The sequence below is a fragment of the Ostrinia nubilalis genome, chromosome 9, assembly GCF_963855985.1.
Source record: "Ostrinia nubilalis chromosome 9, ilOstNubi1.1, whole genome shotgun sequence".
In the NCBI taxonomy this organism is placed as follows: domain Eukaryota; kingdom Metazoa; phylum Arthropoda; class Insecta; order Lepidoptera; family Crambidae; genus Ostrinia; species Ostrinia nubilalis.
In genome coordinates, this window is record NC_087096.1 from 13,540,532 (window position 1) to 13,566,929 (window position 26,398).

The 26,398-nt window shown below is 40.7% G+C and overlaps 1 protein-coding gene across 1 annotated transcript; it reads right to left on the bottom strand.

Annotated features, from left to right (window-relative positions):
• Positions 1 to 1,967: 1,967 nt before the first annotated feature.
• On the bottom strand, positions 1,968 to 26,056 carry LOC135074852 (exocyst complex component 6). The gene is made up of 17 exons (XM_063969234.1): positions 25,878 to 26,056; positions 25,554 to 25,700; positions 25,143 to 25,248; positions 22,772 to 22,910; positions 21,975 to 22,155; positions 20,911 to 20,986; positions 16,555 to 16,696; positions 15,243 to 15,435; positions 14,721 to 14,818; positions 12,528 to 12,663; positions 11,702 to 11,787; positions 11,113 to 11,323; positions 10,155 to 10,247; positions 9,695 to 9,809; positions 8,881 to 8,977; positions 6,572 to 6,772; positions 1,968 to 3,627 (listed from the first exon to the last, which is right to left on the bottom strand). The coding sequence occupies exons 1-17, from the start codon at positions 25,896 to 25,898 to the stop codon at positions 3,384 to 3,386; spliced, it is 2,286 nt and encodes a 761-aa protein (XP_063825304.1). The 5' UTR covers positions 25,899 to 26,056; the 3' UTR covers positions 1,968 to 3,383.
• Positions 26,057 to 26,398: the final 342 nt, after the last annotated feature.

The window sequence follows — 26,398 nt, forward strand, 5'->3', positions numbered from 1 at the left end:
CATCTAATTAAATGCATCTAAAATTCAATTTTCGGCGATCGCAGAACGTGACAGGACCACCAACCGATTAGGCATATCTTGATACCATTTAGAGATTTAATTTTAAATGTCAGTGCAAGCACCTCTTATAAAGTACTAAGTGATACTTATTAATCCTGATTAGTTACAGTTCCACGCCTCCCACTAATCCTCACTGAACTTGACAGGAGTATGGTTCGAACCACCCCATAGATAAGTTCCATGCGAAATACATACTGTATCATGTCTCTTTGTCTGTACTGCTAGCATGCATATCATCAGTTTCATCCATCCAACTACTAAAACAACTATGCTATTGACATTGTTATCATGGCGGCAAACTTAGATCACCAGACCACTAAGAACAAGAGGGTCTCGGCTCATGCATTAGCAATTCATGCATGCAAATCAATGCAAATGCATAGGCTTGTTTATTAATTAATCTATTTCTCTAAACAATCTACATGTGTCAGTTTACCAAATATCGCCAATAAATCCCAAACCAAAAAGTTCACACACATGTGACCCGCGCCGAAGGTGACCAAACGCGCGACCTTGGCTGCGCACGCGTCGATAAGATAACATCTGACGCGTTGATCTAGATACCGCTTGCGCAATGTCACGAACTTTCGCGAGCTTAAAAATATATTGGCATGGGAGATTAATTGCGGTCACTTTCTGACTACTGGCTATTATTACTAACGGTTTAACGCGACTTTGTTCGCGTGAAGTTTACATAATTAATTTCTCATTCAACATCTTTATTATCATCATCATCAGATTTAGTCTCCATTACATCCCTCTATTTTTCTAGAGGGAAATGAAGCACTGGCCTACGCTGTCCACGCTGGCCAGACGGGTTGGGGAGATCCTGATGTTCGCATATTTCTCCGTGTTGCCTGTTAGGACATAGGGACACGGGAAGAATGAAAAGGATGTCCTCATTCTACATGACGTCAAAAAATGCGTCTGTTTAATTTGTACTTGTTGTCCATCCGAGAGCGTCTTATAGTCCCGGTAAAAAATGCACATCATTTTTCGAAAAATATAGGTCATTTATAAAAAAAATCTGCGTATTTTTCACCGGGACTATTCTAAAAACTATGGAGTCGAATGTCGAGTAGGCACAAAATAACGTTTTTAGAGTCCGCAACGAAAGGATGGAAATTTCAACTTTACCTGGGGGTAAATGGGACACTCCACGCATGCAAGACCACTAGACTAGGGCAAGAACTAGTATAGTTTCATAAAATATTGTATTACCAGTTCTACTACATCATATGAGCAATGTCAGTCAGAGAACATTTTTTGCTTGTGCGGTTTTAAGCCAAACACAGTGACTTGTCTTAAATTGGATTATTCCATTTCAGTACGCTTGTAATCTGGTTCGTTCGTGTGGGTAGCTCCTTATTTTGTAGATCAAGTTCAGCAAATCTGTTTTTTGCAACATGTACAGTCGACCGAAACGTAAACAATAGATTCTATATTACACTTAACATTCTTAACTTAGAATTAGTGACAAGCTTGTTCAAATAAAAATAAAACTAATAAACCAGGTTCAGGCTTTTCTTCTGAATAATATCATCATCTGTTTACTGGATGACATAATCTTCTTCATAATTCCCGGCATCGTTCTCTAATTTCTCAATAAATGACAAATTCGTGGTTACATCAAGGGATAGTTTCTTACGTGCGCTTACTCTTAAACCGCGTTCTCTAGTAACATGTTCCAAGTCACGTAGATACGGTCTGGTACGGAACAACATTGCAAAAATACCCCCAGGTGAAATATTTGTATCATTAGCATGCCCATTGCCCATGCTGTATTACAGATTCGAAAACGAATCGAAATCGCTCAATTTTGCAAAAGGACAATTTATTATCCTAGTATTTTTGGAATCATATTGTAGATACACTATTGGTAGAACGGGAACCATTAAAACGAAACGTTATTAGGTAAAATAAATAATTTATTGATGTACAACGAATTGTTTGTTTTAAATAATGTAAATGCATTCTATCACTACAATAAAAACTCATTGGTGGTTAATTGTGAATACTTTTTAGTTTTAAATCCAAACACCAATAGAAAATTCAGTATTTTGGGTTTTTTTTCTTATAAACAGTGCGTAAATAAATAGTTAAACTTAAAAGTTTTTTTTTAAGTAGCCTTGCAAGTACTCAAATTGTAGACTTCAATCAGTTAAAAAAATAGACCATAGGCACTTTATCAACTGCTACACTTAATATTTGATAAATTAATATTAACTTTCTTGATTATTTGACTAAATTGCATTTCAAAGATTAAATTAAAAACCTTACACCTAACTATAACAAAGCCAATATACAAACATTCTTAAACGAGTACAGTTAAGAAAGCACCGTGATAATAAATACACAGTCCTCTCAACTTAAGCTGAGAATTGCATTTGTGCGAGTACACACCGATAGTGTAGAGTGACAATCGGCTTGAAGCGCGGCGCGCGTTCCGCGCATGGTTTAAACCGGTTTATTTATAGCAAGCGGCCTGAAGCGCGGCGCGTCCGCCACGCACCGCTTCCTTGCCGCTCACATACTTCACTTCACCCCCGGTACTGGTAGCAGATACGTGTAATTTAATGTAATTGTGTTCCAAATATTAGTGAAATGGCTCCTACTGTAAGTGAATTTCCTGTACGAAATCCATTAAGCAGCCAAGTGAAAGAAATTTTATGCAAATTGAATACGTATTTTAAAGGTGTGAACGAAAAGTTTTTAGTCTGTTTTTATTTTGTAATTTTATAAAGTTTGTCTTTTTGTTGTATTTTGTAAGGCTGGCTGGACGCCCTCTCTATAAACGGTGCTCGCAGAATATCAGCGTCGAGGTACTTCGTGCCTTGGCATATGCTGAGCGAGGACCTGTTTTTATTTATTTAAAAGGATGTGTCAAGTGTCGTTACATCGGCCCAATTGGTAGCAAGTGTTTTATAGACTTCCTTTTAATAAAACATTAATTTTATTTGTATGTGTTTTACTAACGGTACTTTTGGCGATCACTCACACAAATGCAATTCTCAGCTTAAGTTGATAGGACTGTAACAAGTTTTAACTTATTTTACACTACAAAATATGTTTAGTTTTACCGCAACATTTTACCAATTGATTGGCTCAAATAACTTTCTTTCTTACTGCCTTTATGTTAAGATTCAAAATTAAAATTCTTCGATAACAATCGAGTGATAGCTTCTATTTCTTCCCAATACAGGAGTAAACGTGATATTAGAATTTTATGCTTGATTGCACATTCTTTACTAGTGCTTCTTTCTAGTCCGATTTATGCAAAAGTTTCAGTTATATTCGGATAAAACAAACAAACATCACTAACTTCACGATCCATCTTGATTCTGCAACTGCTTCAATTGTTTCAACACGGTGTCGAGCAACTTCCGTCTGTCCCTTTCGTTCTTCTTCAGCACGGTGAAGACGGAAGACTTCTGTTCGGCTTCCTTCAGTTTCTCCAGTAGAGTCGCCGCGTCGCGCGGCGTGACGAGGTGGTACTTGCCTCCATCGATGCCTACATCGTGGAGGTAGGAAGACCAATCCCAACCGTTCACTAGGTCTAGAAGTTGTCTGTAAGAGAAAAACTCAGTGATTACGAGAAAAAATAAAACGGCACGTTTTGTTTTCTTTACACTCGCGGTGTTTTTAGCTCAGCTGTCGGCTCGAGTAACGCCTAGGTCCACTTAGTGGGTGCGGTTTCACAATCAGTACCACTGGACTTAATTCTGACAAAATCTAGCTTGCCAAGGTCCAAACTTGGCCTACACTGGATGGCGGTCAAGCTGTAGATTCTGGCGACACTATAGACTAGTGAAGATGATCAGCAGTCCAGAAACAAAGCGTGTTGTAGACCTGGATTCCTAAATAACCATCTCTAAAGCCCTAAACACTCCTCAACTCACCGCAAGGTAGCGAAGGGTTCCAACAGTTGACCCTCAGACATTTAAGCTAGCGATGTTCCAGCTGTTTGCTCACGGACACTTCAGTAGATTGATCAGCAGTACAGCAGCATCACGTGTTATAGACCTGGATTCCTAAATGACATATTCTGAAGCCTTAAATACTCCCCTAGCTTACCGCAAGAGCAGCTCGCCCTCAGACAATTTCGTAAATTGATCTGCTGATGAATGATGCACTGCCTTACAGCAACATCATGTATCATAGACCTGGAATATTAAAAACAAGCCCCCAGTGAGCTGGCGATATGCTTTAGCAGCTCATCCTCAGACACTTTAGTCAATTGATCAGCAGTGCAGCAGCAACGCGTGTGTCTTGAACTGGTTTCCTAAATGACCTAAATGACAGTATCTAAAGCCCTAAAGACTCCCCCACTCACCGCAAGCTGGCGAAGTGCTCCAGCAGCTCTCTCTCAGACACTTGCAGTTTAGCAACAACTCGCTTCATAGACCTGGATACCTAAATGACTATCTCTGAAGCCGTTTGCTCTCAGACACTTTAGTCAATTGATCAGCAGTGCAGCAGCAACGCGTGTGTCTTGAACTGGTTTCCTAAATGACCTAAATGACAGTCTCTGAAGCCCTAAAGACTCCCCCACTCACCGCAAGCTGGTAAAGTGCTCCAGCAGCTCTCCCTCAGACACTTGCAGTGCAGCAGCAACGCATATCACAGACCTAGATTCCTAACTGTCGCCTTTGAAACCCTAAAGACTCCCAGCTCACCGCAAGCTAGCGAAGTGTTCCAGTAGTTCGCCCTAACACACTTGCAGTGTAGCAGCAACGCAAGTCATAGACCTGGATTCTTAAATGACAGTCTCTGAAGCGCTAAAGACTCCCCCACTCACCGCAAGCTCGCGAAGTGCTCCAGCAGCTCCTGGTCGCGCAGGCCGGGCACGGGCTCGCCGGCCGCGAACTGCTCGCACTGGATGACGTCCAGGTCCAGCTGGTGCAGCGCGCCCGACGAGACCTGCCGCACGCCCGGCTCCAGGAGCAGGTTGCGGAGACGCGGCGCGATGCGGTACTGAGCCAGACACTATACTGCCAACCTAGGACCTAGACTAGCTAGAAATACTCCAGCCGTCTCAGACAAACTTACCGCTGGATGCCTTCGACCAAATCTTCATTGCATAGCTTCAGCAATAGTGTCTTCTACTCGTACCAGACCGTTGAAGTGTATCAACAGTTCATGAGACACAAACCTAGACTTCTAAAATTCAACTTCTTTAAACACCTAATGAATCCCACATCTCACCGTATGCTGGCAGAGCATTCCAGCATTTCACCCTAAGACACTTGCAGTACAGCAGCAACGCGTGTCATAGACGTGGACTTCTAAATGACATTCTCTGAAGACATAAACACCCTATCCCACAACTCACCTTAAGCTAGCGTAGTTCCAGCAGTTCGTTCTCAGACACTTCAGTAAATTGATCAGCAGTGCAGCAGCATCACAAGCAGACAGCAGATTCCCAAATGGCCATCTCTTCCTAAACTCTCCCCAGCTCACCGCAAGCTAGTGAAGTGCTCCAGCAGCTCGCCCTAAGACACTTGCAGTATAGCAGCAACGCGTGTCATAGACCTGGATTATTAACTGACATTCCCTGAAGCCCTAAAGACTCCCCCACTCACCGCAAGCTCGCGAAGTGCTCCAGCAGCTCGCCCTAACACACTTGCAGTATAGCAGCAACGCGTGTCATAGACCTGGATTATTAACTGACATTCCCTGAAGCCCTAAAGACTCCCCCGCTCACCGCAAGCTCGCGAAGTGCTCCAGCAGCTCCTGGTCGCGCAGGCCGGGCACGGGCTCGCCGGCCGCGAACTGCTCGCACTGGATGACGTCCAGGTCCAGCTGGTGCAGCGCGCCCGACGAGACCTGCCGCACGCCCGGCTCCAGGAGCAGGTTGCGGAGACGCGGCGCGATGCGGTACTGAGCCAGACGTAATACTGCCAGCCTAGGACTTAGTCTAGCTAGAAATACTCCAGCAGTCTGAGACAAACTTACCACTGGATGACTTCGACCAAATCTTGATTGCCTAGCTCCAGCAATAGTGTCTTCTTCTCATAGTCATACCAGACCATTAAAGTGTGCCAGCTGTTAATGAGAGAAAAACCTGACTTCTAAAAGACAACTTCTTTGAAGACCTAAAGAATCCCACATCACACCGTATGCTAGCAGAGCGTTCCAGCAGCTCGCCCTAAGACACTTGCAGTATAGCAGCAACGCGTGTCATAGACCTGGACTTCTAAATGACATTCTCTGAAGACATAAACACCCCATCCCAAAACTCACCTTAAGCTAGCGTAGTTCCAGCAGTTCGTTCTCAGACACTTCAGTAAATTGATCAGCAATGCAGCAACATCACCTTTCATAAACTTGGATTCCCAAATGGCCGTCTCAGAAGCCCTAAACACTCCAGCAGTTCACTGCGAAGTGTTCCAGCAGTTCGCTCTCAGACACTTCAGTCAATTGATCAGCAGTGCAGCAACAATAACTCGCTTCATAGACCTGGATACCTAAAAGACCATCTCTAACACTCTCCCTAAACACCCCCACTCACCGCAAGCTGGCGAAGTGCTCCAGCAGCTCCTGGTCGCGCAGGCCGGGCACGGGCTCGCCGGCCGCGAACTGCTCGCACTGGATGACGTCCAGGTCCAGCTGGTGCAGCGCGCCCGACGAGATCTGCCGCACGCCCGGCTCCAGGAGCAAGTTGCGGAGACGCGTCGCGATGCGGTTCGTCGCCGCTCTTACAGCTGCCACCCTGCGTGGCAAAATCAAGATCTATTAGCGCTCCTGCACACGACGCCGCCACCACGCCGCCGCGCCGCCGGCGAAATTATGCTTTGACAACGCGGATGCGGCGCGGCGGCGGGCTTCACGCGGCGCGTATAAACAGTGCAAAGGCGCGGGGGCGGCGCGGCGGCGGCGTCGTGTGCCAATCGATATTACAAGTTTCACTTTTTAGAGGCTTTGAAATCAACAGTTAGTCAATTAAATTCGCGAACTAGACTCGTCATAGCTTGTCTTTGCCATACAAAATCTATGAGAGTCGTGTTTTGACAGCTCACAAAAGTATGCAAATTGACTACACTACACTCTACACCAGGGCTTCCCAATTTGTTTTTGTCAAGGAACCCTAATTGATTATACTTTTCTCAGCGGAACCCCCGTACTACTCCGCCCGCACGCCCTGCCCCTCCCTTGTGCGTAAACAAGTAGGTGCGAGCGAACAACGTTGGTCACGAAACGTGGGATAATATTTTTTACGGAACCCTTGCGGCCTTTCCACGGAACCCCAGGGTTCCGCGGACCACCTTTCGGGAACCGCTGCCTACACAACAGCCCATTTGTCCCGAAGTGGTGGTAGGACAAGCTATATTTGGTTGGCACGTGTTTAAGCGCCCTTTAAAGGGCCTAAGTACTGAATAAATGATTTACAATTTTTCTGATTCTACCATGAAATACTTGTCTGAATGAACTCTAACCCCTTTGACTAGTGTCTATGTAGGTACACAGTAAAATACTGAATTAATTCTTACAGCTATTTTTATTAACAAAGATTAGATAGATAACCATACTACTATAGGCAACTGAGCTTTCTTTCAATTACTAGTATGTATTAATTATTACTCCACACTGTCACTACTTAACCAAACTTGAACTGTATTACGCGTTTAAGCAACAATATTAATATGCAATAATTACATTAAGCTACCTGTCAATCACATCTATACTAATCTATACTAATATTATAAAGCTGAAGAGTTTGTTTGTTTGTTTGTTTACTTGAACGTGTTAATCTCAGGAACTACCGCGACCAGTCCGATTTGAAAAATTATTTCAGTGTTAGATAGCCCATTTATCGAAGAAGGCTATAGGTTATATACCATCCCGCTACGAGTAATAGGTGCAGAGCAACAATGAAAAATGTTGCGAAAACGGGTTTTCACGCGTACAAAGTCGCGGGCACAGCTAGTACCCTTATAAAACAAAATAAAACGGCCAAATTAAAACCAAATATCAATACATCACGCTTGACGGGTGTCTGGCACACCCACGTCTAAATCCGTCGCAATGTGTTTTATTGAATACTGTTTATCTAATTTCGTGCTAACAATATTGTGTAACGTGTCACTTTGTGATGTTGGACCGAGATAGCCTAATCGGTGTAACAATGAAATTGTAACAAGTAACACAATTTTAGAGTTGCTTAATATGAATTTGGAACATATGTTTTGCACTAGCATGCGTAAATTTTGTAAGTACGCGTTATGGAATTAAATTGATGACAACATTTATTTATTTATTTATTTACCAACAACATATCAATTTACATGCATCATGTTTTAAAGTTTCGAAAAAAGTTTAAAAACAGGAATCCCTCGTCATTATCATTACAATGGTATGAATAAGATAACATCACATAACGTCTAGAGGCAAAACCGACTTCATTGATTTTTTAAGTGTTTCACGTAATGTATCATTTGACTCAGCATTTGATTTACTAGTCGTACAATCTAAAGCCCGGTCTGTAAGCACGTAGAATTTTGAACGCGACTGTGCGACGGGCGCCCGCAGTGAGTGTGCGAGCGCGATAGCAATATCATTACGCGCGACCGATGAGGATGGGTAGCTTGGGGTCATTGGACAAAATTCTACGTGCTTGCTGACCAAACTATAGTGATAATAAACCAACTAAACGACTAAGGCTGAGTTGCACCACCTAACTTTAACCGTAACTATAACGATGACCGGTGTTGTTTGTAAGGAGTTTAACGGATTTTTGACGTTTGTCACAGTAAAACTATGATGGTGCAATCGAGGATAAATAAAATCAATTTTGACTCTAACCCGACGAATAAATCTTACCTGGCCCTTTCTGGTAGCTGCTCCAAAGACGTGAGTACTCCAGACAAGTAGCTTAGCATGTCAGTCACGAATGCTGACGCTTGTCCAGTCGGCTCAACTGTTGGCAAGAAAGATATTTGTAGTTCAAGATGGCAATATCATGTCCGGATTCCACCAAGGTGGAGCGATCGGATTTTATTCTGTCAATTTCATTCAATTTGAATGAAATCTGATAGGTTATTCAAAACATTCCGCTCCGCTTGGTGGGAACCGGGCCTTAAAATGTGTGTTTTACATAATTCTTAGGCCTTCCCCACACTAGCGTCTTGCGAACGACGTCATCGCAGCGTTGCGCAGGCACGTAGACGCGGCACATCAACTGTCTTTAATAGTTTAATAAACTAAACAACGCGCCGCCAACGCTAGTGTAGAGAGTCCCTTATTTGCTGACTAGTGGGCTCAAGGACACCCAAAGGGCGATGGAGCGTGCTATGCTCGGAGTTTCCCAGAGATGAGGAGATCCGCAGGACAAGCAAAGTGACTGACATAGCTCGCAGAATAGCTAAAATCAAGTAGCAGTGGGCGGGGCATATAGCTCGTAGAGCTGATGGCCGCTGGGGCAGAAAAGTTCTCGAGTGGCGACCACGAGCCGGAAGACGTAGTGTGGGCAGGCCTCCCACTAGGACCTAGTGACTAGGTGGATCGACGATCTTGTGAAGGTCGCGGGAGGTTCCTGGATGCGGGCGGCGCAGGACCGGTCTTTGTGGAAAACCTTGGGGGAGGCCTTTGTCCAGCAGTGGACGTCTTTCGGCTGAAACGAACGAAGTATACCTACCTAACAGCCAATCGTAGTTCTCCAAGTCAAGAAACTCGTCGACTTTTTTCTCTAATTTGTCGCAGATTTGTTGCTCGGCATCGTCACGCGCCGCTTGGAACATACTGCCAGCAGTCTGTATGAATAAAGTTATAATTATTACATGCAATGTGCAACGTACTAGAGTTTAGCCTTTTCCTGCAAAAACCATTTTAAATAAACTTCTCATTGTATAAAGAATAGTATTAAGGACAGATTGTATCTCTTGTTCTTCCATCCAAACGAGATTAAGGGTCGGACCACATTTGCGCGACGCAACGCGGCACCTAGCTTAGATTTGAAGTAGGATCTCACACTTACTTATTTCTAATACCAAATCAAAATCGGTTCAGCGAACAGACTAATAGTCACATACAACAACAAAGAAATCCCTTTGTAAGCCCCTCTTAGAACATTTGTAAGCACTAGAAACGTAACTTACTTGTGTCGTAACTAGCTCAGAGCCTGTGATATTGCTGATGAATTCGTACAGGCATAGTGTCGCATCTTCGAGGTACTTCGTGTCCACTATTATCTGAAACAAAAGGATACTTAATTAGTACCTTAGTTGAAGTAATTTTAATTACAAGAATGTCGAATTTCGACTTTGACACATTGAAATAGAAAGGTAACTTGCATCAAGTTCAAATTAATCTGTACACCACGCGGAATGCAGTTTCCACTCGATGCCTTAATACGTAAGCGAATATAGACCTTGTTACATTGTAATACAGTCTAAACTGACTTGCACCAGTTGCATCAAAGGCAGTGGTCTTCTAAACAGCGCTGACAGGCACCCAGTGAAAGATCTACTGAGGAGTAGTGACGCAGAATTCCGCTCTTCGCTGCCCGCTTGGTTTCAACCGAAAATCGACTTTGCTACATTGTAATAGAGTCTAAACTCACTTGCACCAGATGCATCAAAGGCAGTGGTCGTCTAAACTGCGTTGACAGGCACCCAGTGAAGGATCTACTGAGGAGTAGTGACGCGGAATGCCTCGCAGCGGCCGCCCTTTGACTCCCGCCTGGACTCAGCCGAAAATCGACCTTACTACAATGGCTTAGATAGTCTAAACTCACTTGTACCAGTTACATCAAGGGTAGTGTTCTAAACAGCGCTGGTAGGCACCCAGTGAAGGATCTGCTCAAGAGTAGTGACGCAGAATGCCTCGCAGCGGCCGCTCTTTGACTGCCGCCCAGGCTCAATCAAATATCGATTTTGTCACATTAGAATACAGTCTAAACTCACTTGCACAAGCTGCATCAAAGGCAGTGGTCTTCTAAACAGCACTGACAGGCACCCAGTGAAGGATCTACTCAAGAGTAGTGACGCAGAATGCCTCGCAGCGGCCACCAATCAAATATCGACTTTGTCACATTAGAATACAGTCTAAACTCACTTGCACAAGCTGCATCAAAGGCAGTGGTCTTCTAAACAGCGCTGACAAGCACCCAGTGAAGGATCTACTAAGGAGTAGTGATGCAGAATGCCTCGCAGCGGCCGCTCTTCGACTGCCGCCTAAACCAAGCCCTGCCGAGTACTTCAGCCAGGCGTATATAAACTCTTTCACTTGCACGTACACTGCGGGCACTATTGACGAGAATGGGAACCTGTGGAAATAAAAAATATATTGAAGATATGTAAAAGTATGTGTAAATAATAGATATTACATTTAATGACACTTTTTTATGCAGTCGACATCGAATGCGTTTGACGTAAACCCACACTTATGTCTCCAGAAAGGTTAAATCTTTGATGACATAGTAAGAAAGACTGAGTAATGCAATAAAAACTTTCCTAAACTATAATTTGTTTGCTTGACTCGAGTTGGAGACGCCATTTTTTTTATTTAAATCCATCTAACGATCTAAGTTTTAAGTTAAGCATTTCTCAATCTTTTTGCTGTTACCGCCTTTATTTGGAATGAAGTTCATCGCTAGTTAGAGAAGTTTTTGCGTGCTTTTGTAACGTTACAGAAAATAACTTACTTTCTCGGGAAAGGTTGCGTTTCTAATTCCTCGCCCTCGTATGGGAAAGTATCCATAACACCGTCATATTGTTCCTGAGTTTCCACCTGCAAACCAAAAGAACTTTAAGAACATTTATAGGCTTAATAATGTTGATATTAAGATATTAACTTTATATGACCCAGTGTCTTTTAATGAGGGCTATCGTTTTAGCGCTCACCAGTTAGCGCCACTGTAGAGTAAGGTCCTGTCACTTGCTAGTAGCGAAGACAGTGGCACCAACTGGTGAGCGCTAAAGTGGTAGGAGGACTATCGCATTTGCACTCATCAAGATGGCGCCACTGTAGAGTAAGGTCCTGTCAATCGCCAGGTATGCCAACTGGTAAGTATAAAAACGATAGCCCTCATTGGAGGTCTAATTCGATTGGATACAGACGAATTCTCACTTTCTTTAGCCGTATCACACGTAAAGTCGGCACATAATCTGTTGAATCACTTGTCGTGCAGGGGAAGGCTAAAGGCACAAGAGAGCGCGAAAGGTCGCCATTGCGATGAGGTCAAAATCGCACTCAATGGTCCACTCCACGAATGTACAATAACGGCTGCAATGCGGGAGGAACACCAAATCAGGTGTGACGACCACGACCACTCTGGTTTCCAGAAACACATACGCCCGTATTCACAAACGATGCTTGCTTAAGTGAAGCAGCAAATTGAACGCACTGCGTTGAATAGAGCTCTGTAATTGGTTCATTTGTCACCCTGTGCGTCCACGCACACTGTGAGACCTCATAGTAATGTTTGTGAATACGGGCGTTAGCCTCGGTGTTAGTAAAATATAAATTACCTCAATAGGCGTAAACGCCGCGTTGTCGAGTATGTCCCTGAAGACAACCACCCATCGCTGCATCAACACTTCTGTGTAGTGTTCCGCCATCTCTTGCAGAAGCAGCGGCAGCTGGTCAGTTGGGAGGCCGTAACATCTGAAAAAATAAAAACACGTTTGGTCTGTCAAGTCAAGAGATAAAGCGTTTCTATGTTTCATCTTGTCTTCAGATACAAAATAATAAAGGTCGGGACAAGGACATAAATACGAGTAGAATGAAATTTTCAATTAACTATCATCATCAGGTCTTTTAATCTCCACTCCACTAAATTTGCCCTATACGCGACATTTTGCCCTATTTTCCGTTTGTCACATAATGAGGGCTATCGTTTTTATACTTAACAGTTGGCACCCCTGGCGATTGACAGGACCTTACTCTACAGTGGCGCCATCTCGATGAGTGCAAATGCGATAGTCCTCCTACCACTTTAGCGCTCACAAGTTGAAAGAAAGAAAGAAAGAAAGAAAGAAAAATATTTATTCGATGCAAGTAGGTACACAGCAAGATAATAACTAAAACTAGACAACAGAACGTCTACAAGCACCAAAATGGCATCAGCTCAGTATACGCCGTGACGGCAGAGAGCGCATCACGACCACTGGTATTCTGCCAGTTCAGTTAGTGCCACTGTCTTCGCTACTAGCAAATGACAGGACCTTACTCTCGAAAACGATAGCCCTCATTACTAGCTTCCTCCAACGTCATTTCGCAAGTAGTTACTCTATTTCTATTTCGCCTGAGATACAGGAAAAAAAAATCCTAGTTCAGGCACATGTATAATTTTACCTTTTGTTGCATAAGATTAGCTTAGAGTTTAAAACTGTCAAATAAGTTATTCAATAAGTTATTCAATAAAGAAAGACTTTATTTATCTTTATCTTATTTATCTACTAGCGGCCCCCCGCGACTTCGTACGCGTGGATCCCGTTTTACCCCCTTCATCTATCTTACGCGGTTTAGATTTTTTCATACAAATGTTTTTTCCCGCTAACTCCCGTTCCCGTTGGAATTTCGCAATATCCTAAGCTTTAAGTTTACTAAGGGACCTGTATGCCAAATTCCAAGCGTCTAACTTAAGCGGTTTAGATTTTTCATACAAAAGGATTTTCCCGGTAATTCCTGTTCCTGTGGGAATTTCGGGAATTCCTTTCTTAGTGCACCTCTACGGTACCTAAGCTACGTCCCTTATAAATTTCAAGTGCCTACGTTTAGCCGTTTAGGCTGTGCGTGGGTATGTCAGTGAGTCAGTCATACAAAAGGAATTTCCCGCTAATTCCAGTTCCCGTGGGAATTTTGCAATAACCTGTTGTAACTAAGCTTTAAGTTTACTAAGGTACCTGCATGCCAAATTTTAAGCGTCTAACTTACGCGGTTTAGATTTTTTCATACAAATGTTTTTTTCCCGCTAACTCCCGTTCCCGTGAGAATTTTGCAATATCCTGTTGTAACTAAGCTTTAAATTTACTAAGGTACCTGCATGCCAAATTTCAAGCGTCTATCTTACGTGGCTTAGATTTTTTCATACAAATGTTTTTTCTCGCTAATTCCCGTTCCCGTAGGAATTTTGCAATATCCTGTTATAACTAAGCTTTAAGTTTACTAAGGTACCTGCTTGCCAAGTTTCAAGCGTCTAACTTAAGCGGTTTAGATTTTTCATACAAAAGGATTTTCCCGCTAATGCCCGTTCCCGTGGGAATTCCTAAGTATCCTATAACCTGCCCAGGAGTATGAAGAATAATTGTACCAAGTTTCGTTAAAATCCGTCGAGTAGTTTTTGTTTCTATAAGGAACATACAGACAGACAGACAGACAAAAATTTTACTGATTGCATTTTTGGCATCAGTATCGATCACTTATCACCTCCTGATAGTTATTTTGAAAATATATTTCGTGTACAGAATTGACCTCTCTACAGATTTATTATAAGTATAGATAACTGGAGGGTATCCTAAACTACGCTTGCAGAATCGCGGCCGTCTACTCTACGTCTACATCTACTCTACTTGCTACCCTTAGTGGCTAGAACGATGAACCCAGTGCCACTTCTGCATGCTAATCTGGTGAGCTATATCGATGACCTCATTACGAAACCTAGTAAAACAGTTTCATGGCATACTTACGTTATAATAAATCGACAAAATAAAAAAACTTACTTCAAGGTATTGATGAACAGCACAATCTGGTGCTTGATACTCAGCATCAGCGTGGGGTCAGTGATCAGTGATGTGTTAGTCCGCAGGGTAGCAGCCACCTTGAAATTAAAAATTAAAATTAATATTTTTATTGATCATCAAAAGTAGAGTCAAACAAAAAACTTTTTAAAAAATCGCAAAATATAAACTGTCACATCTACACTATTCGCACGCACTTAGGTACGCAGGAGAACCAAAGAGACCGACAGTTGGGACAGAAAAATTCTCAGACCGACGACGACCGCGGGCCGGAATACGTAGCGTGGGTAGGCCTTCCACTAGGTGGACCGACGAACTGGTGAAGGTCGCGGGAAGAGCCTGGATGAGGGCAGCGCAAGACCAGTCGTTATGGAAATCCTTGGGGAAGGCTTTGTCCAGGAGTGGACGTCATTTGGCTGAAACGAACGATGTGCACGCACACAAATGCAAACATCAGTTTAATATGCCTCGCGAACTGTACTTAAATAGAAAATTTAATAATACCTTCGAGACCGCCATTCCCCAGGTGTCTAGCAGCCAGTCCTTGGAGACCAGTCCCGCACCAGCGCTTAAGAGATACTCCTCGAGGATGAAGAAGCCTAGCACGGCGTTGAGATAGTTCTTCACGCTTTGGATGTTGTCGTGGAGATTCCCAGCCGGGATGAGAACGAGGCGCGCTTGCTGCTTTCGTTGCGCTCTGGGTTTTAAAAGAAATAAAATCTCATAAAACTCATTTATTTCTGCAAGTAGGCTTTTAAAGTGCACTTTTACATGTCCCAGTATTAACCCTACCACTGCTTCGGGACAATAAATGGGCCAGTGCTGAGAAGAAGTAATATTTTAATTATACTGGTCATCACAACAATCGGCCCACCTACGTTTTACAGGAAAACTCGTTTTTACTGACACAATCATGGTACCCCAACAATATTGGTATTATTTGAAAGCCCAACAAATATCCTTAAAGAAAAACACATTTAATTTCTTAATAAACGATTAACATAAACGCGATATACAATAAATGTGACTTGAAAAAAGACCTCACTTTGGGCTCACCTCTCTGGGATCAATTAGACCAATTTTTATGGTTATAAGACCAAATAATGATCTAACGTGTCCTCTTTAACAGATGGATAGCGATAAATCCCAACTTAAATAGCCATAAAAGTTGGCTCAAGCGTAGGTAACTACCTATTTTTTAAGAAGTGACTCTGGATTCTTCTACAGACACATTTTTGGGATAAAAACCTTTCCTTTAATGACATGAAGTTTAAAACTAGGCTTTTAAATGGTGCCAATATTAGTGGGAAGTGGGGATGCCTACGTTTGAAAGTGCTTGTCGCGGGAGGGTCGATTTTTGTGATGACCAGTGTAGTTGTTTTGATTGATTCTTGTAACAGATTCTATTGACTGGTGTAACGATACAGGACTTGATTCCAGCCCCCTCTAGACAAGTTACAAAACTTGGCAGTTGTAAATCTGATATCGCTTCACTCCGGCGTTTTTAGTATAAGCGATTTCGAAATAAAAGCTGTCACATTTGGTAACTTCAAGTAACATGACTGGTAGCTGGTTAGATTTTTAATTTAACGTAATATTGGTCCCGAGACTTCGATAGTTTCAGATTAGACCAAAAATATGATAAAGTAAACCAATATTGTATGAAAATCTTTTTAAGAAAAAACATATTTTATTCATTATTATTGTTTCACTGTATGTTTTCCAAACAAAATAAAATAAAATAAAATAAAATAAAATAAATATTTATTTAGTGCAGTAATAAACCAATATTAATACTGAATAAAGTCGAACATACCTATAATACTGTATGAAGTCGTTCTTGGCTCCCAACACGCTGTGTATGTGGAGGCAGCGGTGCAGCGGACTGAAGTCGACCAACTCGTGAGGACACTGTGGACCGATGGCCTCTTTGCTTGAGATGCCTAGCACTGCCATATCTGTAAAAAGTAAAAGTAAATAAGTAATGTAAAAGTAATAAGTAGTAATTTGTTTATGTATTTACACCTATTTAATAGTCAGTGCATCCCGAGTTCAAAATAGCGTATAGTGGAAAAGCCTTTAAAGCTCTACAGGGTGTTAGGTAAATGGGTATATGAGCCGACACTCGGACAATCGGTCAAGCCCCAAAGGACAATGTTCGTTCTCCATACATTGTTCGCCTAAGAACCAACAATTTTGACATATTACTACCCGAAAGCGAAATAATACGATTCTGTGTGTAAGAACAATGATTCCTGATGGACACTTGCCATAAAATTAATGATTAAGAATATTAAATCACAGCGATTTTATAATATGTCGTTTATGACAACATGGCGTCTAATGTATTGTGTGAATGTTTGAACACCGATTCGCGAAAAATGTTTTGTATTGTCGTCACGCCGAGTCGCAGCCAAATAGTATAAAATAATAGAAAAAGTTTTAGAAATACAACTCGGCATTCCACTTTTATAATATGCCCACATATTGCACGTAAATAACATGAATCGTAGGTTGTTTCCACCCTTGTCATCTGACACATGAAATAAACTCCTATTGTATTATAGATATCGAAGCCGAATCGTATATAATAATAGAATGGGTTTTGGAGATCACTCGGGGTTCCACTTTTATAAAATACCTACATATTGCATAAAAATAACACGAATCATGAGTTTTCTTTTCACCATTTACATCTGACACGAGATAACAAACTCCTATCTCCATGACTACCGTCGTAGTCTATGCCAAAGACTACAATATTTTAAGCAAGAAGTTTCAAACCTTAGCGGCTACGGTAACCCCTGGGCCACATACATCATGATAACATTCGGTCGTCACCGGAACGAAGTCTTGCGATTATGCAAAAAAGCATCGTATTCTAGTGCGGCTATATCACGTTCAAACGGGGTTTTAATTCGACTAAAGTCCTGACTAAAGACTGGAAGAAAATACGCCGCATTGTATGAGCACTTCGTGTTCGTTAAAGCGCCTTCAGATCTAGAGCCCACATAGTTTTCTTTCCAATAATATCCGCAAGTAGCGCTGCATGATCTTTACAACAAAAACGGCAATAGTTATTAAGGTGCCAAAATTATATGATTACTTTGGCACGGTATTATACACGTTCGAAGATTTGTCATTTTCATTCATTTCATCATTATCATCATCATTTCAGCCACAGGACGTCCACTACTGAACATAGGCCTCCCCCAATGACTTCCACATCGCACGGTTGGTAGCGGCCTGCATCCAGCGCCTTCCCGCTACCTTTATCAGGTCGTCGGTCCACCTTGTGGTGGGTTGACATTGCAGAATATGACTTTTGATAGGTTCATCATAGAATTCGGCGGGGATATCCTCACGGAGGAAGTTCGTAAAAGGGCGGAACAAGATTTTATAATAATGCAAGGCCGAAGCTGTAACTCGCGTGCTCCTACGTGTAATCCGGCGAGTATGCAATAAATAGTAATGTCTGGTAAATAGTGGCAATACGTATCGTTCGTTCGTTCGTTTCAGCCGAAAAGACGTCCACTGCTGGACAAAGGCCTCCCCCAAGGATTTCCACGAAGACCGATCCTGCACCGCTCGCATACAGGCACCTCCCGCGACCTTCACCAGATCGTCGGTCCACCTAGTGGGAGGCCTGCCCATGCTACGTCTTTCGGCTCGTGGTCGCCACTCAAGAACTTTCCTGCCCCAGCGGCCATCAGCTCTACGAGCTATGTGCCCCGCCCCGTCTATGTCTATATGCGCTACGATTACAGGGTATCATTTTGCATAGTCGCAAGACTTCACTCCGCTGCTGTCAAATCAATGTCGCATAATGTTATCGCAATGTGTGTGGCCCTTGGCCAAATCACAGAAGCCTATGCGAAGAAAGAGCACTTGAATGACAATGAAAATCAGGGTTACCATTTTATAAGATCTCCTCACTATTGAGGGTAACAAAGTAACATTAATAATCTAGCCATTAATTACATTTATTACCTATACGAGAAAGTAAAGCAACATGCGGTTTTATTTTAATTTGTAAAATATTTGTAACAGTTTGTTCCAAGTTTAGTTTTACAACAGTATTGCTGTTTCAGCTGTCACTGTGAAGCTTTGGGAAAATAAATAAATAGAAAAAATATTAACATAAATATTTATTTAAGTTTTTATGTTCATTATCATAATATGCCAATTTAAGTTACACTGTGTGACAGTCTTTGACACTAAACAAACTCTTCAGCTTAATAATACCTACCTACAGGGCGTTTTTATAGTTACTCTTGCTGATGAAACAAGAAGGGTTGATTCTACTACTGAAATACAACTACTTTTCTTACAGGACCAATATCAAATTCTCAAAAAAATTCACATCCTCGTGATGGTGATAATTTCTATGGAGAGGTTTTTTTTTATATTCGGTCTCTTGGGATAAGTTATTCCATTTGAGCAGTAGAATTAATCCTTTTTATTTGATCACATATAAAAATAACACAAGTGTTAAGGAAAACTTCTTCTTTGGTATGGTATCACTACGGAGTTATAATGTCGGCAACTCTGTATCACTGACTTGTAACTTTCAAACAGTATGAATAATAAGGGCACCACATTGGTTTTCTTTCTGAAAAAAGGCTTTCACTTTTAGTACTAACCCTTTAGCACTATTTCATTGAAATAAAAATACAATAAACGCACAGAAGACTGAAATTGAGTCAACTGACGTGACATTTATAATTTGTTGACATTATGACAGTTTGACAAGACTAGGGATTGAAAAAGTTTTAATTGAAAAAGTAAAATGACAATTTATTAAAACGATTCACAAGGATATAATCGATTAAAAATATTTATAAAATGTTCTGATACTTGCCTGTAGCGATTATCTAATCCTGGTTTCTACTGAAAAACTACCTCGTGGCAAGATTTTAATAAAATAATAAAATCTTTATCTTCTCTTTCACAATCTATAAAAGTTCATTTGGTCTATTATTATACATGTGCTATGAATGAGGGTTTTCGCGATTGAAAAATCCGCGAGATGGCAATACGTAGACGCGAGGTCCAAATGCTGCATGATTGGTGGATTTTGACATATCTGTCAATGTCATGTAAAAAATAACCAATCATGCAGCATTTAGACCTCACGTCTACGTATTGCCATCTGGCGGATGTTTCAATCGCGAAAACCCTCATTGGCATAGATTATGAGAGACTGGCAACTATACTAGGTTGATATATGTTTCTCTCACTTCAACTGGCATTGGATTCAACATCGGATTCTGACACTTTTACAGTTATGATACCATGAATATCAGTTTATGGTCCTAATTATTTTTATTTTATTTACGACCTTCGACCAGTTGGACACTTTAGATAGCTTCTTGTAATAGTGTCAATATCTTTTTAGCTTTTAACGCAAATCTAGTCTTCAAAGCAGTTTAATCGATTTATTTTATTTTCAAAATCGATATTTTATTGTCTATGATGGCCGCAGGAACATCACTATACATGGACTCCCAGCAATAAAGTACGGTAATGCCTCGTACAGATTTTATCGGCAAAAATTATGGAACTTGATAGGTTTTAGACCATGCCACGCACCAAAACGTCCGGAAGTTGTAATAGTATTATAGAATAAACGTTAAAAGACTTATTTATTTAATTTTTCAATGCTTAAGTGTCCATTAGAATGAAAGGGTGCTTAATGTATTTAAAAAAATAGAAAATAATTATGATGGGTTAATGTTTTTGGGCGGTTTTTAGGCGGTTTCTGACAATGTCCTTTGAAGTATTTTCATCGATAAAATTGCCCATAGATTACGCCCTTAAAGTTTGATCACTACATGCCCGGACACACTGTATAAATGGTATGGTGAAGTCAGAAAATTGATATCTTCATTTCAATTATTTTATTTTTCATACAAATCGGATTTTATAAAATTTATTTTGTGTGGAAATTAATCAAATTAAAATGATGATATCAAATTTCTGACTTCACCATACCATTTATATGCCCATGTTAACATAGACTAGTGTCGGCTCATATATCCATTTACCTAACACCCTGTATATGAATTCGACTTATTTATCTACACTTTAGACTTAATTGTAGGAAGTATTATCAATTATTTCACCATGTAACGAAACCATAAAAGTTAAGAGAGGTATTAATTTTACTTACCTTTCTTGTTTTTGACAATGCTTGCCAAACTTCTGCCTAGAATTTCTTGAGTCTGTCTCAAGGCCATTGCACCAACCTGTAAACGAAATAAACTTATTTTATTTTAGTTTATCAATTTAGAACTGTAGAAACCTACTCAGTCCTTCAAGTACCAGCGAATAGAGACACAATGCGACTGATAACGTAAGTCTGCGGACACGAAACTGGCGACGGGCCGACCGATTGCGACAGCGGGGCGGCGCGACGTGGGGCGATGCATATGTCACCGTAAAATTGTGAATTCCGTTAGATTATAATCTGACGTAGTTAGATTACAATCTAACCTTCTTTTTTTTACGGTGGTCGGAATGCGTTTGCGCACCGTCTCCCAGTCACGAGGGGCTGCTGGGAGGTGTGTGGGGCTCGTCCTATTTAGCGGACCCTACCCACTAAACCTATCCACCATGTACCGTGCATCGTGTATCAGGGAGGAGTGGGAACCCGTTTGGTCGACTTCCACTCCAGATTACAATCTTACCTAACCTAACCCACTGTTAGTTTACAATCTCACGCGTTATATTATAAACTAACGGAGTTTCCAATTTCACGTTGACACATACGATGCCGCCGCAGCGCGTCGCGCTCAACCGCTCATCGCTCGGCTGTCACCAGTTCCGTGCCCGCAGGCTTATTCCCGTTTTCACCATCAATCCCTAATTTTTAAGTGACCCCTATGGTAACTCATAACATGAATTTTCTTCAAGGGGTCACTTAAAAATTAGGGATTGATTGTGAAAACAGGCATTAGTGTCTTTTCCTGTGATGTGTATAACGCGGGCTACTCGCACCCGTGCGTAATCACAGTCAAAAGGCACTTAGGGTTCTACGAGTTAAAATATTTTGCAAACAAACCTGTGGGCTTAGCCTTCTCATTTCTTCGAGGAAGTCTCTCAGATCAGCCATAGAAGCATCTTGTATGGCTTGCCGTAGCCGCGGTATGTCTGCCGCGATCTGCCCGCAACACTTGTATAGGCTCATTCATGACTGTCTCTCATTGGCAATAATATGGTACTTTGGAAACAAACCTGTGGGCTAAGCCTTCTGATTTCTTCGAGGAAGTCTCTCAGATCAGCCATAGAAGCATCTTGTATGGCTTGCCGTAGCCGCGGTATGTCTGCCGCGATCTGTCCGCACCACTTGTATGGGCCCACTCGGGGTAGAAGCACGTGTTCTAACTGCTCTAGGGTCTTGAGGGCTGGATAGTATCTGAGGGCAGAAATATTATACATTGTAGTTCCAAAATATGGGCTTGTACACAACACATTACCACTACTTTGCGTCGCGCAGTCGGGTAAAAAGGCACTATTTGAATCTAGCATAAGGTTGAAATGAGCTTTGTATCGACAATGTTTGCTTTAACAACATGGTATCAAGGCAAGAATCAAAGGTCTTGTTAGATAGCAAGACCAAGCTGTTTCAAAATTAAATTAATTATCTAATTAAATTGATTTTGTAATAGCAAAATCATTATATCACATCTTTCATAGCAACCAGATAAGATTTTTCATGAAGAGCGGGGGGCGTCAAGTAATGCAACCTACTCAGCATGTACTTGTCCGATAAAACCGTTGCGTGGGTAGCCTTGCAGCGACGATGATTCTAGTGTGGAGGCTAAGGCGATTATCACACTGCAGCGCGCTCCGCCGCGGACCGCGTGGCTACATATAAAAAATCCCGCGCGCAGACGCGTTGTCAGTGTGTTGTGCCGCGCGTGTTTTCCATACAAACTGAGGTACTTGCATACAATGATTAAATCTGTCGTCCCGCGTACCGCGGCGGAGCGCGGTGCAGTATGATAATCGTCTTATTGCAAAACTCATACCTTTTGGCCTCCACCTGTGTCTTCAGCTTAGAATATGTGGTGAGCAGAGGCAGACACAGCTCCATCTTCTCGATGGTCGCTGCTATGTTCAACTCCACCCGCCTAGCTCTTATCAACTCGTCCGCTCTAGTACAGATGCCTGAAAATGATAAACAAATTCAAACTGAATTTTGTTCAAACAAATATTACGACAATCCAAAAATAAAATTATTTTATGTATTTATAGTAGAGATAGATAGATAGATATTTATTTGCATCACCATAATATAACATAGGATAGATAAGAGGATATTGTAATTTTGTACAATATTTATCCTTTTTACAAATATTCTTACCACATAATGTAAGCAAGTATCACACAGGATTTTTAATAAAATATTTTTAAATAAGAGCACTGGTGTATCAAATGTTAACCTTTAACTATGGACGTCGGGTCTCAGAGGCCCACCCCCCTTTTCAATTTCTCGGTTTAAATACCTTCCCACCACGTGCTGCTCTCGATCATCTCAGTAGCTTCAGTTTTAACTGTGTTAGGACCGAGGAGGCATAAAATCGCGTCTTTCGGCACTTATTACGTGAGTAATAACCATCCAAACTTTTATCGGGGTCTGGGAGACCCGATGACTATAATTTCCATACAAACATACTTGTATGCATGGACCTATAAAAAAAGGCGGACGGAACTCGCGCTACAACAAAACTGTGACGCAAAATTTTGGCGTTTGTCTATTGTGTGAGTGAATTTAGGGATGCCATGTTAGCCAAAACATTTTACCCATTTATCTTAAGAAAAACATAGATGGGCAGATATGTTACTTGGAAATGTAGACGGAATTATATCGTGCCATTTGAAAAGGATGAAAGATGAATGCGTTGAGGTAGACGCGAAATTTACAAATTTTCTTACTTTGTTTGCAAGTCAGTGTCAGGTTATATGTTCATCAAAATATGATTCACGCAGTTACAAATTATCAATCTTGTGTACCTACGTAATCATAATCTTATGTATCATCAATATTATTATCTCTGATAGATTTTAACATACAACCTGACGGCTGACACTGACTTGCAAAAATATAAGAAAATTTGAATTTCGAAGTTCCACGCCCTTGGGAAGGATCAAATCTGCCTACGAAAATATATCCCATTAAAACACAGTTATTATAATAAATTATTTTATTTCTATAGTATGCGTAATAAACACCTAAAAAGTCTTAAAATTATAGATTTCCCACTTTTCGGGTAATTTTCCCACGTAAATAACTGAGAACACTGGCCTTTGACGTATTATTTTGTCGGGTGATTGACGTTTGATTTTAATATTTTAATGTTTATAAAATCGGGGAAATAAGTGATTAGATTATTAGTTTACCTGTGAAATGTGATTCCTTGATTTTTGTTCGTTCGATCAGAACGGTTTTTACACAATTTCACCACGCAAGACATGTCGTATTTGTGTTTTTTTTTCGCCGCGTAAATGTGTCAACTGTGTGAAGTTTGCACTCGATGTGGTGTATCAGGGTATGAATGTGTGCGTGCCGGCCTGTACATACAGGCGAGCTGGTATATCCTAATGTCACAGTATTTTGTTGATGAGAATCCGTCCGACTTTTTTTATAGGTCCATGCTTGTATGGATGTGACTTGTCAACTATAATTTTTTTATAGTATATCATTATAATATGTTGTAAATTGTTTTAGTTTAAGAATACACAATGGTAGAAAGTATCTGAGTACATCAGCTATATTATTAGCCCAACTATCTAAGTAAGATTCCAGAAGTAAGGTTTTACTTGTAGACGATCCTTCTTTTGAGTTTAGATGTCTTAGAAGGTACCATTGCTGCAGATTCCGATTCTGAATGGTGTATATTTTGCCTATCAAAGCTCTCAAAGAAAGATGACACATGCCTGTAGAGATAATTTGTCTTTAGTGTTCTAGGCCACTGTTTATAATTTTTGTAAGTTTAACCCTTGTCAAAATCTTTATTTTATGTCTTTCAGAAATTCTGTTTATGTTACACGGTTATTAATTAGCAAGGAAAAAAATATTAGTTTGATTTATTATTAATCGACTGTAATTAAGGAGCCTATATGTGATGCTAAGTCAATTAACACTGAAAAATGTCTATGTTTTTTAAATTTGCCAAAAAATAATTAAATAATGATTAAAAATTGATTACATTTACTACTAGATCCTTTATTAATAGTTATTAGATATATATCAACTCTTTGATAAATTCAAATTGGTTCAGATATGAAATTATGAAGAATTTTAGATAGGGGTCTGTGAGACCCGACGTCCATGGGAGTGTGATTATTTTTTCACGACTATAGTTAAAGGTTAAGACAAAATAAGTAAAAGTTACTCACTTTCAGTAGCTTCTTTGACATTGGCATCGACATTGGATATCTCCGCATGCAACTCTTCAGCATGTGATCGAACTTTGAGCAACTCACGGATTGAGTCAATAAAACCCTGCAAAAAATACAAAAAATATCAATTTCCTGAAGGTTTATAAGTCTAGTAATGAGTATAAGCTTTTATAGCTTTTCCAACCTAACAGGTAGCTCTAATGAAAATTTCACAGTTTGATAACTTAACACATTCAAATAATCATCATGTTCTAGGACTAACGGAGCAAAAAAGTTAGTCCTACTTTCAGTTACAACCTGGCAAACTATTCTGGTGAGGCACGTTATAATTAATAAATATTACCAAACGCGGAAATTATATTTAGTCATGATTTAGTAGGAATGTTTTATTTAACACACAATACTTACTTGATAGTGAAAGTTGCATAATTTCTCTATTTCCTTGTCATGCTGCTTGATTCTCTCGTCCAACTGCTGCACGAAGGCTTCATGCCCTTCCCCTTCGTACACAGATCGAAATGCAGGGCCCCAGTAGTCATCTATACCTTCTATTTCCTAAAAAATTAGTTTATAAAGAAGATTGAAGTTTTCGTCATACTGATCATTTCATGAATCACTGTTAAGTTTTAATCAATTAGAAGATGAAAATAACAAAGTTTATATTAATTAACTGGTGATCTACGAAAGATAAACTGATTTTGGAAGTAAATTAAAAGTGGGTGTGTTACATACCTGGATCGTAGCGTTAGTCATTGCAACGGTTTTATTCTATGGCAAATTGTCTCATAGAGATTTCCGTGTAATCAATATGATAATCTTCATTTGAACTTTAATCGCACTTTCTTGAAAGACCACAAGATTTTGAAAAAAATCCAATTTGCCTGAAATAAAAACAAAGTAACCAAAAGCAACTATCAGACCAAAGAGCATAAAAGAGTAAGAGACGGCACTCCATAGATATTTTTTGAGCTCACGCACACATATGCATTTTAGAGAACGACCCGCAAATCTTTACCAACCGCACAAACTACGGGCGGAGCTACCAACATAATGCCTTATTTTCTGACAGTATTAGTGACGTTCGTAATAACTTATCGATTATCGATACTTTGCTAGGGTTGTAATTGCATATCGATATCTAGTATAGGAACCTTCAATATTTTAATGATTACTATTTTTATTTTATACTATGTGTAAGTAAAACGAAGTTTTGTAACGTAAATTATTTATTTCGAAATAAAATAGGTATATTA

Excerpts from the sequence above, each read along its gene's own strand:
- LOC135074852 (XM_063969234.1), bottom strand. The coding sequence starts at position 25,898 with ATGACTAACGCTACGATCCAG. Across the intron at positions 15,436-16,554 it reads GACTTCATACAGTATTATAG|AGCGCAACGAAAGCAGCAAG; the intron begins GTATGTTCGACT and ends TTTAAAACCCAG. Across the intron at positions 10,248-11,112 it reads CTTTGATGCAGCTTGTGCAA|ATAATAGTGGACACGAAGTA; the intron begins GTGAGTTTAGAC and ends CTTTTGTTTCAG.